Source organism: Eublepharis macularius, chromosome 8 (genome assembly GCF_028583425.1).
Source record: "Eublepharis macularius isolate TG4126 chromosome 8, MPM_Emac_v1.0, whole genome shotgun sequence".
In the NCBI taxonomy this organism is placed as follows: Eukaryota; Metazoa; Chordata; class Lepidosauria; order Squamata; family Eublepharidae; genus Eublepharis; species Eublepharis macularius.
In genome coordinates this window covers 133366125-133382300 of record NC_072797.1, presented here as the reverse complement: position 1 = coordinate 133382300, position 16176 = coordinate 133366125, and the positions used below count along the sequence as shown (strand labels likewise).

General features: G+C 46.7%; 1 protein-coding gene across 2 annotated transcripts in view; it reads left to right on the top strand.

Annotated features, from left to right (window-relative positions):
- GAK (cyclin G associated kinase) overlaps positions 1-16176 on the top strand; it is a 105946-nt gene that overhangs the window by 79781 nt on the left and 9989 nt on the right. The window contains exons 19-24 of one of the 2 annotated variants that reach the window (XM_054986524.1): positions 178-371; positions 482-637; positions 2241-2720; positions 6595-6765; positions 11915-12052; positions 12812-12931. In XM_054986524.1, coding sequence (XP_054842499.1) covers positions 178-371; positions 482-637; positions 2241-2720; positions 6595-6765; positions 11915-12052; positions 12812-12931 — 1259 coding nt within the window. The remainder of the gene's footprint in view (positions 1-177; positions 372-481; positions 638-2240; positions 2721-6594; positions 6766-11914; positions 12053-12811; positions 12932-16176) is intronic. The other variant, XM_054986526.1, reaches the window with a different exon arrangement.

Genomic DNA, 16176 nt, shown 5'->3' with positions numbered 1-16176 from the left:
GGGACCTGCTAGTGCGCCTGCGTGGGGATAAAAAGGGAGTCGTCAGTATGGCTTGCCTTTTATATAGTAGAATTAAGAGGATAAGCTCCAGCCTGCTTCTGCTTACTGGGGCAACAATCCAGTTGATCTTTAAAAAAAAAAGTTGACTTGTCTAACTGCAAAAAATGGTTGCTGCAGGTATGATCTGGATGCCTGCGATATCCAAGAGAAATATCCTGACCTGTTTCAAGTGAATCTGGAGGTTGAAGTGGAGCCTCGGGATCGGCCCAGCACTGAACGAGCTCCGTGGGATAACCTGAACATCAAGGGTTTAAATCCCAAGATCCTTTTCTCCAGCCGAGAGGAACAGCAAGAGATCTTAACAAAATTTGGTAAGAAGAGCAAAAGTGTGAAAGCACGGACTGCCAGGTCCCCCTTACAGATCTGCTGCCTTGCGTGGGGTTTCTAAGCTCCTTAGGTTCCCTTTATTTTCATCCGCCAGGTAAGCCAGAGCTGCCTAGGCAGCCAGGTTCCACAGCCCAGTATGAAGCGGAAACTTCCAAGTCAGAACCGTCTTCTGACGGGGCACCTACTGAGCCAGACTCTCCACAAAGCAGCGCCACCGAAGCAAATTTCTTCCATACGCTGGACTGGCAAGGTAAAGGGGGACGATCGTTTACCAGCAAGCACTCCTGCTGTCCTTTCTGTTTGTGAGGCTTGTTCTTTCCGGCTAAAACAGATCTTTCTTGAGTCAACTTGAGCGAGGCAGACTGTAAAGGAAGTAAATAAATATCTCTGTAGCAAGTTACAGAACTTGATTCCAAAGTCTGTGTGCATTTGATGCCACAAAACTTAATTTTGCAATAGGCAGGTAAAACAGAGAAGGACCGAGTGCTGCAACTTTGTCTCTTAGTTGGCAGGATCTGCCGTGATGTAAGAGCGTTTTCAAAAGTCCTGTGCCCTGGTGCAGGGAATGGGCAGAGAGGGGCTTCCATTTATTCAACATTAATGTATACTCCTTTTATATTTATTACTTCTCATATGAGAGGCTGCACTCCTTTTTGCTCCTAGTTGAGCATGCTTATACTTTGTACCTGGGGTTGCCAGCTCCAGGTTGAGAAAGTCCTGGAGATTTTGGGGGAGCAGCCCAAAGAGGACGGGGTTTGTGGAGGGGAAGGGCCTCAGCAGGGTGTAATTCCATAGAGCCCACCCTCCATAACAGCCATTTTCTCCTGGGGAACTGATCTCTATGGCCTGGAGATCAATTGTGCTTCTGGGGAATCTCCAGCCACCATAGGGTTGTTGGCAACCCTATCCACACCCTATTCTCTGCTCACTGGCAAGGCCCCCCCCCCAGATGAAGCCAGCCAACCTTGTTGCTCCTTCCCAATCGTGGCATCCTCCCAGCCTTGCTTTATAGGCCATCATCTCATCTTCCTAATGACCACTTAACAGTTCTAGAGCAGAGAATCTGAAACTACAATGGTCCAGCTTCGACTTTTGTGGAATTTTGTGAGATTTGACTTTTCTAGCAATTAGAAGGGATGGTTGACTGCAAATACACTGAATCTAATAGAATTTCCCCATTATTCCTCTGCTGGACAGCTAAAACCTCTAAGGTATCCACTTTTCCTCCTAGACTCCTCTGCGCTTTGGCCATGGACTTCTAGCAGGTTGTGGCTTCCTGTTTGAATGAGAAGTGGTTTCAAGACATGGACATAATTGAGAGAAGGCTGCGGTGGAGCTTTGTCTTGATTATGTCCACGCCAGGAAACTGTACCTCGTTTTCTTTAAATAAGGACCCACAGCACGAAGGCTCCCGCAGCAAGTCTGTCCCTCCCAAGCAAGGCCACAGTACGGCCTTCAACCTGGAGATTTCCCAGATCCAAGTCTGAAACTTTAACTACTTCACTGTACTGACTTTCTGTCGTAGTGGAGTGCAGATTGTTGTCAAGTTGTTGCTGACTTATGGCGACCTTTGGTGGGGTTTTCAAGGCAAGAAACTAACAGAGGTAGTTTACCTTTGCCTATCTTTGCAACCCTGATTTTCTCTGGAGGTCTCCCATCCAATTACTAACCAGGCCTGACCCTGCTTAGCTTCTGAGATCTGACGAGAGCAGGCACACTTGGACTGTCCAGGTCAGGGCCTAGCAAAGAAACCTTCCGAGAAAAACTGACCCCCCGGGGGGGGGGGATATAAAACCGTTGAGGGAATCTTGTTGTGAGAGTGATTCGGCAGCATTCTCCTCTATCCTGAACAGAAGGCAAAAGTTCTGACGCCGCATCTGAGGATCACTTTTCCAAAGAGTGCCCTGGGCTGGTGGAAGAACGAGATGACAGCGACCTTTCTGACGAGGAGGTCGCTGGGCTTCCTGGGAACGGCAAGCCCCTCGATGACAGGGAGACGCACCCGCTGGAGAGGGAAGATGGCGAGCCGCTCTTTGAGGCAGATGTTCCTGCTGCTCAGCCAGATGAGGCGCTCGTGGAGGACAGCGTCGACTTGCTGGGACTGGACTCAGACGCTCCAGCCGAGTTGCTCCAGCCCCCTCCAGAGATGAAGAGCTCCTCCAGCAACGCTGACTTGTTAAACGGCCTGTTTGTTGCCGGTGCGCTGGAGGAGTCGGAAGACTCGACTGCAGACCTTCTGGGTGGAGGAGCCGGTTTCTTTTTCAGTGGCCAGGCCCCGCCCGCAGCGAGCTCCCAGAGAGCGTCTCCCCCCACAGTAGCTGCCTCTTCCACAGGTATGTAACGATGGCTTTCCTCTCTCCTGGAATTTCGATCTAAGGAAATTCTGAATAAAAAGACTTCTCCTGGAAATTCACATGGCCCTTTTTCTATTTCTGTTACTTGTGGAATCTTTTACAACTGTACAACCCCTACGCGTTTCACGTGCAACCTCGTCAGGGGGAGTTCCTTTTGGTTCCGGTATATATGGGAACGAAACTAAAAGGACTCCAGAAGATTCCCCCCGACGAAGCTGCTCGTGAAACGCATAGGGGTTGTACAGTTGTTAAAGATTCCTTTCATCTGCACCAATTGTCTCTTCATCTTCGTTTTGCCTTGGTGCAGCCCCCCCCCCCTTTTTTTTTCTTCATGGTTACTTACGGCTTCCTTTAGATTGCGTAGCCCTGCCCATACAGGAGTATAGCATGGAAGTTCTGCCTCTGTTTTTATTCTGGGCAACAAGTTTCTAAGTTTCATGGATTTGACAAACTGGAAAGTGTGTTTGCCCCTTTCAGAAAATGTTGGGAATGAAGAGGGTCTGGTGCTTGATGGTTTGCGACCTTTTCTTGGCATAGCCATCAGACTCTTCCCATGTTTTGAGCTTCGGTTCCCCTGCCTTGCACACACAGAGAGCTCGAAGAGCAGCCTTGGATGCATTATTGGTGATGAAGGTAAATTCTGAACTGGGGGAAACTCTGGAGCAGTTTCTCACTCACGTCTCCGTGGTAATGCAAGCATGCAAGATGAGGCTGGGAAATTACTTGTCAGGGTTTGCCCAGTGTGACTTCAAGACGCCTGATCTGGCTCTGCTTTCAGAAGTGGGAGCCCAGCGCAGCCATCGTGGGAGAGAGTCCTGGGTTCCCACTTGCCCCTCTGTGCACCTCCTTCCTGTGTACAGGAAGCAGAGCCATCAAACAGATCTCAGTGGAAATGTGTTTACCTTCACATTGGATCTTAGTGACTCTGTGTTATGCCCCGGACGGGAGTGGTAGTAGATCATGCAGTTAGGGAGATCCACACGCAACCTAGTTTGCTTGGCATTGGGTGGGGAGGGAGGGTGCTTGTCAGTTTCTTGAACTTCCTTCTTTCAGACCAATCCTTAACTAGGCTTTTTGTCAGTGCCATAACTGTTAGTCTGTGCGTCCGCTCTTGGGCAGGTCCCGTCTTAAATGCACGCCAGAAACGATTCCACCTTTGAGGTGGAACATCCACTATTAGCACAACTTCCATCAGATTCTCTCCATTCTGGCAAGCTCATGGAGGGAGTCCTCCCACGTTCTGGACTTCGGGGTTTTTGTCTACCTGTTTGCAAAGTGACTACTAGTATGTGTTCCCTTTGCCTGTGAACTGGGAGAAAACTGGTCATGGGGGATACCCTTTCTTTGTGTTTGGATCCCAAAGCATGGAATTGGACTGATTATGCCCACAAGGAAGGTCCGCACGCCAATGGCATAGCGGTGAAAGTGGCTTAGGGAAGTCCCGGTGGGAGGAAAGTCAGCTTGCGGTCATTCCTAATGCTTATTTTTATTTATTTATTTATTATTTTCGATTTTTATTCCACCCTCCCTGCACAGGCAGGCTCAGGGCGGATTACATCCAATAAAAAAACGTTTATAATAAATTTATACTTCAAAAACATTAAAACCAAACAATAACAACAGTACAGTGTAAATACTTAAAACATTCGCAAGATGGTAGCAGTCGACTAATAGGAGGCAACCAATCTGCCACTCAGAAGGGTCACTTTAAAAAGCAGCACAAGCCAGCCGCATTCAGTCCCATCTTTTCACTAGGAGAGCTACACAGACGCTTCAGCTTCTCCAACATAGATCAATAAGAAGGCAAAGCACTGAATTTCAGCAGCTTGATGTTTATAGACGGGTTTCACAACCGTACCAGCATTACTGAATAATGTCTCAAAGAGAACAGCTCAAGTTATAGCCCTCACATCTTAGAACCGCAGTTAGTTAATTTATTTGATGAATCCCACTGATGAATCGACAGGTGCTTTCAATCCAAATGTCAGACCTCCTGTTTACTACATTGGGGCTATTCATCGTTCATCCAGATGTCTAAATCCTTTGCCCGGACACTCATTCATCTAGGTTTTCTTTAGAAACGAAGACTGTAGTTTTAAGTGCGCTTGTATCACTTGTGAACATACAGTCCCCTTAAATAGGACTGACGCGTTTCACACTCAAGTGCTACATGCTGTTAGCGTGAAGGTTGTAGATTGTTGCTTTCTTCTTTTTCTTCTTCTTCACAGACGCCTCAGACTGTTGAAGCAGATCATGTAGGACTTTGTAGCACAACTTCTCTGAAATTTCTGTCATGTCAAAGATCATAAAATCAGAGCATGCTTTTTTTGCTAGGGTGCGTGTCCAGTGTTGTTAGGTTATTGCCTGGAAGTTCACCCATCTGTCCGGGACCTTAGCCCTGGAAGGGAAACCCAGCTAACTGTATAGGAGGGAGGCAGAGGCAACTGTGTGGCTGGCTTGCATAAGCCGTTTGGCTATTAGTCCACGGGTCGGCTGCCGTGCTTTCTGAATTCTGAATGATTCATTGCAATGGTAGCAAGAACCTGGCTGAAGAAATGATTGGCGATTGAGTGTTGGGAGACAGGGCAGTTGGATGCTCAGGTTCAGAACCGCGATCTTCAGGTGAAGCACCCGTACGGTGCATTCTGTTTCAGAGAGCAGGCGTGTTTCTTTATCTGCGACAACAGGAAGAATAATCAAGCTTTTGGATTTTCATTGAAACTCAGTGGAGACGGAGGTGTGGTTTGTCATTGCGTGGTACGTCTCCCCCCACCCCCCGAGCCTGTTAGGAGAACGTTGGCAGGCATGTTGTCATGTTGCTTGCAAATAGATCTTGGTGTCACATGAGTAACAGAGTTTTGAGTGACGATGATAGATCCTAGGCTGTTCTCTGGCTGGTTCTGGGAAACTTGCTTGTCCATTATTAAATTCTCCTGACGAACGACACAAATGGGGCATGAAGCGCACGGAACCGGCTTGCCATTGCAGTCAGGCTGAGGGCGTGTTTCTGAAAGGGGGCCGCTTCCTTCCTTTCAAGTTGCTTTTCCCAACTGGCGCCCTCAGACCTTGGCTGCGGAGAGTGAGCATGGCAGAACAGCTTTGACACTTGAGGATTTTTTTTTCACCCTTGAGCGCAGCAGAAGCCAAGGGAAAGTGTCAGCTGGACTCCTACTGGCCACTGCTCGCCACTCCCTGCTGAGTATAAGTACAGTTCGTTGAGCCGCTCCAGTTTTCTCCTGCTTGGCGGTGGTCAGCGAAACATCTTCTCACTGGACACCGCCTTTCGGGATCCTTCCTTAGTTCATCTTTCGTGGGGAGGATATCGGCTATGCCTTCTGTCCAGACTGGTACAGTATGGTTTTTGCACGGCTTAATGGTCTGCGTTGGCTCCTTTTTGCAAGGAGATGGTTTCTACTCTGCTGTGCTGACTGCTGCTTTTGCAATTTCCAAGTGTAACCTGGTTTTTTCCCATTTGTAAAATGATGGTTGGTCTGACGTGACTAGAAATTTTGAGAGACTTCGGGAGGTTTTCTTTTCCCTTTGTGGGGAAGCAAGGGGGATTAACATGCTTAATGGATCAGTGTGAGGAGAATTACCTTGGAGAAGATCACGGTTCCTCCTGCGGGTGATGGTGGCAGTCCGTCTGTTGCATAATAGTGACTAATCCCTAATGTTGGGTCGGGTGGGGTGGATAGCAGAGAGCAGAGCTGGCTTAGAAGGAAAGATTATAATATGTGTAAACTTCCCATATGGTTTATTTCCAGTAGGCTTTAAGGACTTTTGTTCATGTCTTTTTCCTTCTAGAAGCATCTCAGGTAAACGTATGTTTTTTTTCTCTCTGTTCTATTTTTAGCGGACCCATTTGACCCCTTTACGATATCATCCAGTCCTGACAATCCAAGTCTTAGCACTCCTGATCTTTTTGGCGACTTCCTTAGCCCAAATGCACAAACCGCATCGGGTGTGTTTCCTTCCACGCACAGCGCTCCGCCTCCTTCCTCGAGTACAGATTTCCTTAATTTAGGTAAGTGGATATCTGACATGGTTCCCCCCCCTTTCCCTATATCACATGCTCCTTTGCTGAGTGACAGACTGCCATCCAGGTAGTCATGGTGGATGACCATCTGACAGATAGATGTTGCTCTTGCTATTTTAATCAGCTTTGTGTTGCAGAGGGCTGCTGTGTACAGTTAAAGAGTCTGCAGTGTAATAATTGCTACTATTTTGCTGACATTACTGTTTTTTTGCGTCTCTGGTTTTCTCTTTTGATGCCCGGATGGTTAAGTTGCGTACATAGGACAACCAAGCGGTTTAAAATCTATGCAGAATAGCCCAAAATGTAGTGGTGTCCTACCTTAAACCCAGAATCGCCAGAAAGTGGTTCAGAGATCAGAAACTTAAGTTTTCAAAGACTCTGGCAGAAGTCTTGTAAGAGGTTAATGTCATTGAGCAGTAAAGAAGGTATTTCTTTACGGAGTGTATTTGCTCAGGCATAGCTAGGGGATTCGTACAAAATCCAGTCCCTTCCAACTTGAAAACGGCTGTTTTTCCTTGAATGCAACTGTGGGCAAACTTGTATTGCAGCTTGATTAAAATTATGCCGAGCCACCAGTGGAAAAGGGGTGTTAGGAGGTGAGAGGAAAATACCACCCATGTTTTGGGATCTGCATCTGGTCCTTGGTTAGGTCTTGCCTGAAAGAGAACTAATTTATAGTAGCGTGAGCCGTTATAGCTCTGAATGGCAGTGGCTTGGAGGCTACCGTGTGTGTCTAACTCTGTGTCGGAATTCCCCAATCTTGTCGAGCCTTTTGTCATTTTCAGCATTTTCAGGCCATAGAACAGGTGCCCTGGGAGCGGGACCAGTCACTAAGGGTTGGTAGGATCCCAGCTAAGCATCGTACAGTGGATGGAGACATCTGCAGATGCAAAAGAAGCACCTCTTGGGCACTCGTGAAGCTCTTCCCGCACTGAGGAAACAGAGGAAGGCTGGGATAGGTCCTCCTCTTAGGGGGAAGATACACTTTTGGGTCTCTTATTCCAAAGAAAGTGGGTGATTTGTTCTCTGAGCGGCCCTAGGGCGAGGTTTCCGAAACCAGAGCCATAAGCAAGTCTGTGGCCGAACACGGGGTGTGTGGCTTTGCACCTGCCTGGATTGAGCTCAGCACTCTCCTCGTTAGTGAGCCAGTAGGGAGGGACCTGAAGCTTCAGTCAAGACCTTTTGGGTTGCATTACCAAAGATTCAAGAAGCAAATGGGTGCCAGCAAAACGTAGATGGGCACTATTATGCCACGGAACACCGTTTTGGGGATCCCCGCTGTATATGAAGATGGGTGTCAGCCTCTATTGAGATGTAGCAGGTATTGGTAACAGCATGTTGTGCTGCCTGGTATTTTATAGCCTCTATATACTTTAACTAAGAACGAATCTCATTTGTTTCGCTGGTTTCTTTTGGACTGTGCAGGTAAATCGGTTAAAGCAAACTAGACAGGTCCGTAAGATGGGCAGCATGTGACTAGATTAGAAATTCTGTACTTGAAGAACCCGTGAGACCAGGGGTTCCTTAATGCCATTGAGAATGTGGAAGAATCCGAGGCACGTGGAGAGCTGAGTGTTGGAATTTTGTTCTTTGAAACCGCGCAGGCTGGGGCTCCTTTCCAGCAGACAAACACACATGCACATAATTTCATAATGTAAATATTACAGTGCAAACATAAATAAATATAAAAATGTGCATCAGCTGTTGACTTGGTTGAATCTCTCCGATGGTCACCTTTCATTTCATTCTAAATGAAGAGTGAGTATTCACAAGTTGCACCAGCCTCTGTGGTGCCTTGGGTGTGGGAGCACAGCAACTGTGCCGTCCAGTGTCCCGAGAGCTCTTTCTCCATGTCTGCACGTGAGCACAAACAGATGTATAAAGTGGGAGGGTGTTACATAGGCTTCTTAAATGACCTTGATCCCCCTACCCATAACTTCACACTGTTCGAGGGAGTGTATAAATGCGCATATCCATGTTGGGTTTCTCTCCTGGTTAATCCTATAAATAGCTTCTGGTGGGATCAGGAAAAGCTCCTCTGTCAGCTTAATGGTGCATAAATAGCATCAGCTCTGCACCTTAAGTGAAGATGTGAGAATCTTTCTAAAATTACCATTTGCATTCTACAGAGGAGACCTCATGGCGTTTCAGTAGGACAGGTCAGGCAGTGACCTCAAGCAGGATTTGGGTATATTATGGAGGGGGGGGGGTAGAAATGATGTTATCTGAAAGGGCCACTCCACCCATGTATAAGACTAACAAAGAATACTTTTTCTAGGACCACTGGAATACCTTTTGGTCCGTACTTTGTAAAGGATTCTATTTCAAATGGTGACCCTTTAAAATATTATTCTTTTCAAAATCCTAGAATGTGAGAAATTCAACACATTCAGTTCCTGATGTTGGTCAAAATTATAAGAAAGTTATTGCTAATTTTAACCAAAAATAAAACTGTAAAGATGGGTTTCTAACTTTCTGTACAGAACTACCTCTAAAAACTTACAAAAAGAATAGAGGGGGGAGGGGGAAGCTCCACCAAGTTGTTCCCCTGCAGTGGCTCGCCGGCTGTGGTGATTATTTACTTGTGAGGTCAGTTATGCTTGGGGAGTGACCGGCTCAGGGCCGTTCAGAGCTTGGTGGCTGAACTCAGATACATGACACCTGGTTTATTTCTTCCTGTAAATCACCAGAGCATTTTGGCCGTCATTTACTAGCACAGGAATATTTGTCTTGTTAGATAGGCTGGGAAAGTGACCTAGTGTACGCAGGGTAGCATGCTTGTTTTCGAAATGAATCAACAGCGCTTAAAACCAGCGTGGTCCCGGTGGCCAGAGAGTCAGTTTGCAATGTGGGAAATGAAGATTTAGGTGCCTGCTCAGCCACGAAATTCACTTGGCATCCTGGGGCAATTCTCCGCTTGCCTTCCTGGTGAGGAATTGGGGAGGATGGAATAGGAGAACTCTGAAATCTGCTGCCACGAACTTCTTGAAGGCAAGGCTTCTTGACCTGGGTGAGCAGCTGCAGTAGAAACCTCCCAGGATGTCTCTGGCAACATGTGTGGCTTTGTAGAAGGGCAGATTTTTGTCTCTGCTCCGAAATCTAGATTTTATTATCTGCTCCAAGGTCTAGCAATAGCTCTCCAGCACCAAGTGGAGAAATTTCATAGCCCAGCTACCCATCTACATTCTCACTTGTGTTCTCTTGCCCCATGAGACTAAAAAATTTCCTGTTCTTATAAGGTTCTCTCCCCCTGTCCATTGTTGGTTGGCAGGAGCAGAGGGTAGCAGCATTGGTCGTCTGGCCACTCCAGTTGGACTTGAGGGGATGACACTTTCTGTTAGTGACCCATTCTCAGCACTGAATACTGTAGACCATTAAGTGTGAGGTCCTGAAGAGCACGTGAAGGGCTCAGAAGGTTCTGGAATTCAAGAGGAAGGCCTTAATATGGTAGCATTATTCTTTTTCTTGGTGGCAGAGGTTGGATGTAGTCAGTAAGCAGGTCTTATATAGGCTGAAATCTGATACTGTTCTCTGTATTATGATTCTTGGCAGTTCCTAGTTTTGTAATTTAAAAAAATAAAAAGATCTCTTGGGTGCGGGTCTTGAGGCTTTTTAGGAAGTCTCCTGACAAAGTAAGAATTTCATAGTTAGTTGTTGATAGATGGCCCTCTTCCCCGAAACTGTCTAAAATGTTAAGCCATCTAAACCAGTGACTATTCCTGTACTTTGCATAGTGAAATCCAAAAGTTAAGATGTGTGTAGTATGAAGAAACACTTGCTCTGTCTGCCCTGGACCCATTGCCTATCAATTTCATTGTGAGATACCAAGTTTTTGTCTTACAAAAAGAGAAGAAAAATGTTTTTTGTCTTCATAATTTTACAGTTTTCCATATTCCCCACCACAATCCCTTAGTCACCTTGCCTGTTAGATAAATTTAGCATACAATGCCAAATAATTACCACATTACCTTACATGTATTGTAAACCTGGTGTTCTACAGTGTACTGAAAAGGACATGGGAATTTCGCAAGGAAATGGCAAGGTCATGCTTATTACACTTGCGAATGATACTCAACGTTGTTTACCATAGCAGTTTCCCAAAGCTGAAACAGGTCAGCTTTTAATAGGGTGCCTCCTTGGCTCCAGTTCAGAAATGCAGCTGCCTCCTTGGAGGACAGCAGCCCTCTTGATGTAGGTTTTTTGTGAATCATGGGCTGTTCTGTGACTCACTAAAATTTCTGAAGTGCGTTTTGTCTCCGACCCTTCACTGACTGAGCTATGTAGGTGAAATAACCTCTCTTTGCAATTCATGGCACACCACTTAGAGCCAGCGGCCAATGCCAGTTAGTTTGTTGATTGATTGGGAGGAGGCAGGTTGACCTGATTAGTAACATTCTCAAGACAATATATTGAATCTGAGCCAGGCAGGTAGAACGTTGGTCTTGGACTGGGAGGATCGTCAAGGCTTGTGCGATTAGCACCTAGAAGTTCATGGGGCAAGGGGAGGCGAGGCAAATCACTCTTCTAGCCGAATTCACAGGTTGGAGGGGATATCCTGAGACGACTCTTGGTATCCCTTGAGATCCTTGAAGGAGAACGCGGAACGCAAATGTGGTAAGAATAGTGTTGAGCAGGGCTTTTTTTCTGGGAAAAGAGGTGGTGGAACTCAGTGGGTTGCCCTCGGAGAAAATGGTCACATGGCTGGTGGCCCCGCCCCCTGAGCTCCAGACAGAGGGGAGTTGAGATTGCCCTCCGTGCCAGTGGCATGGAGGGCAATCTAAACTCCCCTCTGTCTGGAGCTCAGGGGGTCGGGCCACCAGCCATGTGACCATTTTCAAGAGGTGCCGGAACTCCGTTCCACCGCGTTCCGGCTGAAAAAAAGCCCTGGTGTTGAGTAAAACTCCAGTTTCTCTTAGAGAATGTTAGAAGATAGACAGAGGCCTGCAACTTCCTATTTCTGAAAATGTTGCTGTAAATTCATTTCTATAAACAAGCATCTCCGATCTCAGGGAGGACTTCCAAATAACCTTCACCACTACTGCATTTTGATCCTACATAGTGTTAAGTGTGTCTCCTATGTGGAGTCCTTTACACTATTTCATCCTAATGCCACGGACTTTGGTTTCTACCTTTGCAGGAAGCTTGGCACCTGACCCACCAAAAATGGCTTCCTCCGCAAGCCAGCCTGACCTTTTAGGCGGATGGGATTCTTGGGCGGATTCCCCAGCAGTTAGTAATCCAGCACCATCGCAGCCGAAGAAGTCCACTTTTGAAGGTATTGTGCAGTGCAACCTATAGCCTTTTTTCTCCAGCTACTAAGCCCATGGCTCAGAGTGGAGTAACTCTGCATAGGATTGCACTGTAAGGTTGCAATCTCAAGCACATTTGTCTAGGAGAAAGCCCCCATTGACCGCAGTGGGACTTCTTAGCAAACACGCATCTGATTGTGCTGTAAGGCAAGCGCGTTAAAGCTCTTAGTGGCACGAACTCAGGCAGTGGGGTTTTGACACATGTAGAATGACTTCCGAATAGAGTGCTTGGCGAAACCGTTTGCTATAGTAACGGTCTTGGATTTTATGAAATGAAGGAAATGGACCACTTTTTTGTCTGCAGGTGTAACTTCAGAGATGGAAAATGCTTTGGGGTGTTGTGAAGCAATTTGCTCTAGGCAGATAGCAAGAAATTTCAGGATACAGCAGTTGGCAGATGGAATTTGGATCCAGAGCTGTAGTCTAGGTTTTGAATTGTCAGGCAAACTGTATCAAGAGTCCCTGCTTTAATAATCTTAATAGTGGTTCTGGAGTGCTCACAACATAACATACATTATTGAATAATTTTTAGAATCACCTGGTAAGAGGGCTCATATTGCTATCCCCCTATTGCAGATGGGAGGGAGCTGAGAGATAATGTTTGTTCTTTATTTCCTTAGCCGCTGAGCTGTGCCAACTTTAGATGCCACCTGTGTAGTTGTGATATAACTGTTTGCAGATTCTTATGCAGCACTTTTGTAACTATTTCCTATTACGTGGTGCAGGACAAGCGTTCACAACAGGAGGTGTATCGAGCGTCTCCTCTGGTCTTTCCTTCAGCCAAGCAAAATCACAGAACTTCGACCCTTTTGCTGATCTTGCAGATCTGAGAACTGGCCTCCCAAGTAAGTGCGCACATGATTATTAATGGAGGTGGGTGGGTGTGGTAGGCCCAGAGGGCATGAAAATCATGATTTTCGGATGGATCAGACACTTGTTGAAAAGCAGAATCAATGCATCCCATTCAGTTCCCACTAGCTACCATACAGTAACGTTCCACTTCACTAGTGAGCGTAGAATCTCCTTGTTTTGAGTTTCTACCGAAAAGACTTTCTATGTCTAGCTTTTAAGAGAGGTTTCGGTTGGATACAGTAATGAATTTTTATTTAAAGATTTATTTTTTATCTATGTCCCACTTCTCTCCTTAATCGGAACCCCTAAGAGGTCTACCACGTCGTTCTCCCCTCTTCCACTCTCTCCATCCCCTCCAACGATCACTTTGTGAGTTAGGTTAGGCTGAGAGATTGATGGTCCCACACCCAGCAAACTTTTCATAGCAGAACAGAGATTAGAATCAAAGTCTGCCAGATCCTAGCCTAACACTCTAGCTAGTACTCCACACCAACTTTTTATTGCTACGGGCTATGGGAAAGAAGGTGGTCTTGGTGCTCATATTTCAAGCCAGCACGTTGTATTTCATAGTAAATGAAAGGCGATAGGGGATGAGCGCAGATCCTGTTACACTCCCGTGGAGTGTGTTCTACTTTGATCCCAGGCACCCTTTTCAATAACACACCTCTCTGTATGGTTTAAGTGAATAACAAAAGTATGTCTTAAAACATGACAGAGCTGGGGTTGCCACTTGCCATCACAAGGCTAGCAGTGGCAACCAGAGGGAGATTTACCCAGGTGTGTGTGGGGGCTTGCTGGTGATGTAATAATATTGCCAATGATGCACTGACTTCACTTCCTGTTTGCATGGAAGTGATTTCACTATGTCATTAGTGATGTTCAAGCATTTGCCCAAAACTCTATAGTTTAACCGTAGAGTTTTAACCAAATGCTAGAGCTTCCATGTCAATGAACTAATATCACTTCCAGGCACATGGGGGTTGACCTCAGCACATTCAGATGCTGCCTGTCACCCCCTCGTTTCCCCAGGAAGGCCAAATGAATATTTGTGGGCAGGGAGTCGTGTAGCTAGAGAGCCACCTAGAAGGTTGTTGAGGTTACAGCAGCCTCCTGTGCGTAGACTAGAAGTACTCCTAAATGAGCCTTTGCAGGTCTTAATGGTTGAGACAGGATACGTGAGAAGGTGTTCCTTCAGGCCCCACAGGACCGGGGCATGTAAGCCTTCCAAGCCCCACATCCTGCCCCTTTGAACTATGCCCTTGGGAACAAAGAGGTTGTCATGTCGATGTTCCAAAACAGATGTGTTCCTTGGCCTGTACCAACGGAGGCTGGCCGCTCTCTTTTGGACCAAGCGCCTGTTCTGGACTGTGCTCAAGATCAGCTACTCACTGAGAGCTGTCAGGAGTGCTGAGACAGCATCCTAATCATCAAGTGGAGTTTGGTTATGTTCTTGGTCCCATTTAGGCCTATGCTTTCTGCTCTGGCTCTAAGGTTTTCCCTACCCAAGACTCTTTGCGCTGGAGAACTTAAAGATTGAACCTGGGATCCTTCTGCATGGAGGGTAGGGGCCATGGCTCAAAGGCAGAGCATCGGGTTGGCATGCAGGAGGTCCCAGGTTCAGTCCCCGGAATCTCCAGTGGAAAGGATCAGAAAATAGATGATGCAGAAGGCCTCCGAGACCCTGGACTGACTGGTAGTCAGAGAGGGCAAAGTTGACTTTGATGGACCGGCAGTCTGACTTCACAGAATCACAGAGTTGGAAGGGGCCATACAGACTTTCTAGTCCAACCCCCTGCCCAATGCAGGATGAGCCTAAAGCATCCCTGACAAATATTCATCCAGCTTCTTCTTGAAAAATGCCAGTGAAGGGGAGCTCACCACCTCCCTAGGCAGCTGGTTCCACCTTTGAACTACTCTGACTGTGAAAAAGTTTTTCCTAATATCCAGCTGGTACCTTTCTGCATGTAATTTAAGCCCGTTGCTTCAAGTCCTATCCTCTGCTGCCAACTGGAACAGCTCCCTGCCCTCCTCCAAATGACAGCCTTTCAAATATTTAAAGAGAGCAACCATGTCCCCCCTTAATCTCCTCCAAACTAAACATTCCCAAGGCCCTCAGCCTTTCCTCGTAGGGCTCAGTCTCCAGACCCCTGATCATCCTCGTCACTCTCCTCTGCACCCTCTCGATTTTGTCCACATCCTTTTTGAAGTGAGGCCTCCAGAACTGCATACAGTACTCCAGGTGCGGCCTGACCAGGGCAGTATAGAGAGGGACTTTGACCTCCTGTGGTTTCAGTGCAATGGCCTTTTTGATACAACCCAAGACGGAGTTTGCCTTTTTTGCCACTGCATCACACTGACTGCTCATATTTAGTTTACAGTCTGCTCTTTCAAGATCTCTTGCATACAGTACTACCCAGAAGTGTATCCCCCATCCTATATTTGTGCTTCACATTTTTGTGGCCCAGATGTAATACTGTGCACTTATCTATGTTGAATTGCATCCTATTCACAACTGCCCACTTCTCCAGAGTATTCAGGTCTTGTTGAATTTTAATTATATCTTCTTGGGTGTTTGCTACCCCTCCCAATTTGGTATCATCAGCAAATTTAATGAGCAGCCCTTCCACTCCTTCATCCAGATCATTGATAAAAATAATGAAAAGTACCGGGCCCGAAACAGAGCCCTGCGGCACCCCACTGGACACCTCCCTCCAATCTGATGAAACGCCGTTGACCACCACTCTTTGAGTGCGGTCCTCTAACCAGTTCCCTATCCACCAAACTGTCCTATCGTCCACTCCACAGTCTTCCAGTTTGCCCATCAGAATGTCATGGCTTATCAAAATCTTTACTGAAATCCAGATAAATCATGTCAACAGAGTTCCCCCGATCCAGTAAGCTGGTCACTCGATCAAAGAAGGAAACCAGGTTGGTCTGGCAGGATCTGTTAGGAACAAAACCATGCTGACTTCCCCGGATCACTGAGCAGTCCTTCAGATGCTTACAGATCGATCCCTTTAAAATCTGTTCTAATATCTTCCCATCAACAGAAGTCAGACTGACCGGGCAGTAGTTTCCCGGGTCATCCTTCCTCCCTTTCTTAAAGATTGGGATAACATTCGCTCTTCTCCAATCTTGTGGCACATCCCCAGTCCTCCAGGAGGCCTTGAAGATGAGGGACAGAGGCTCTGCAAGTTCTCTAGAAAGTTCTTTCAGCACTCTTGGGTGCATACCATCC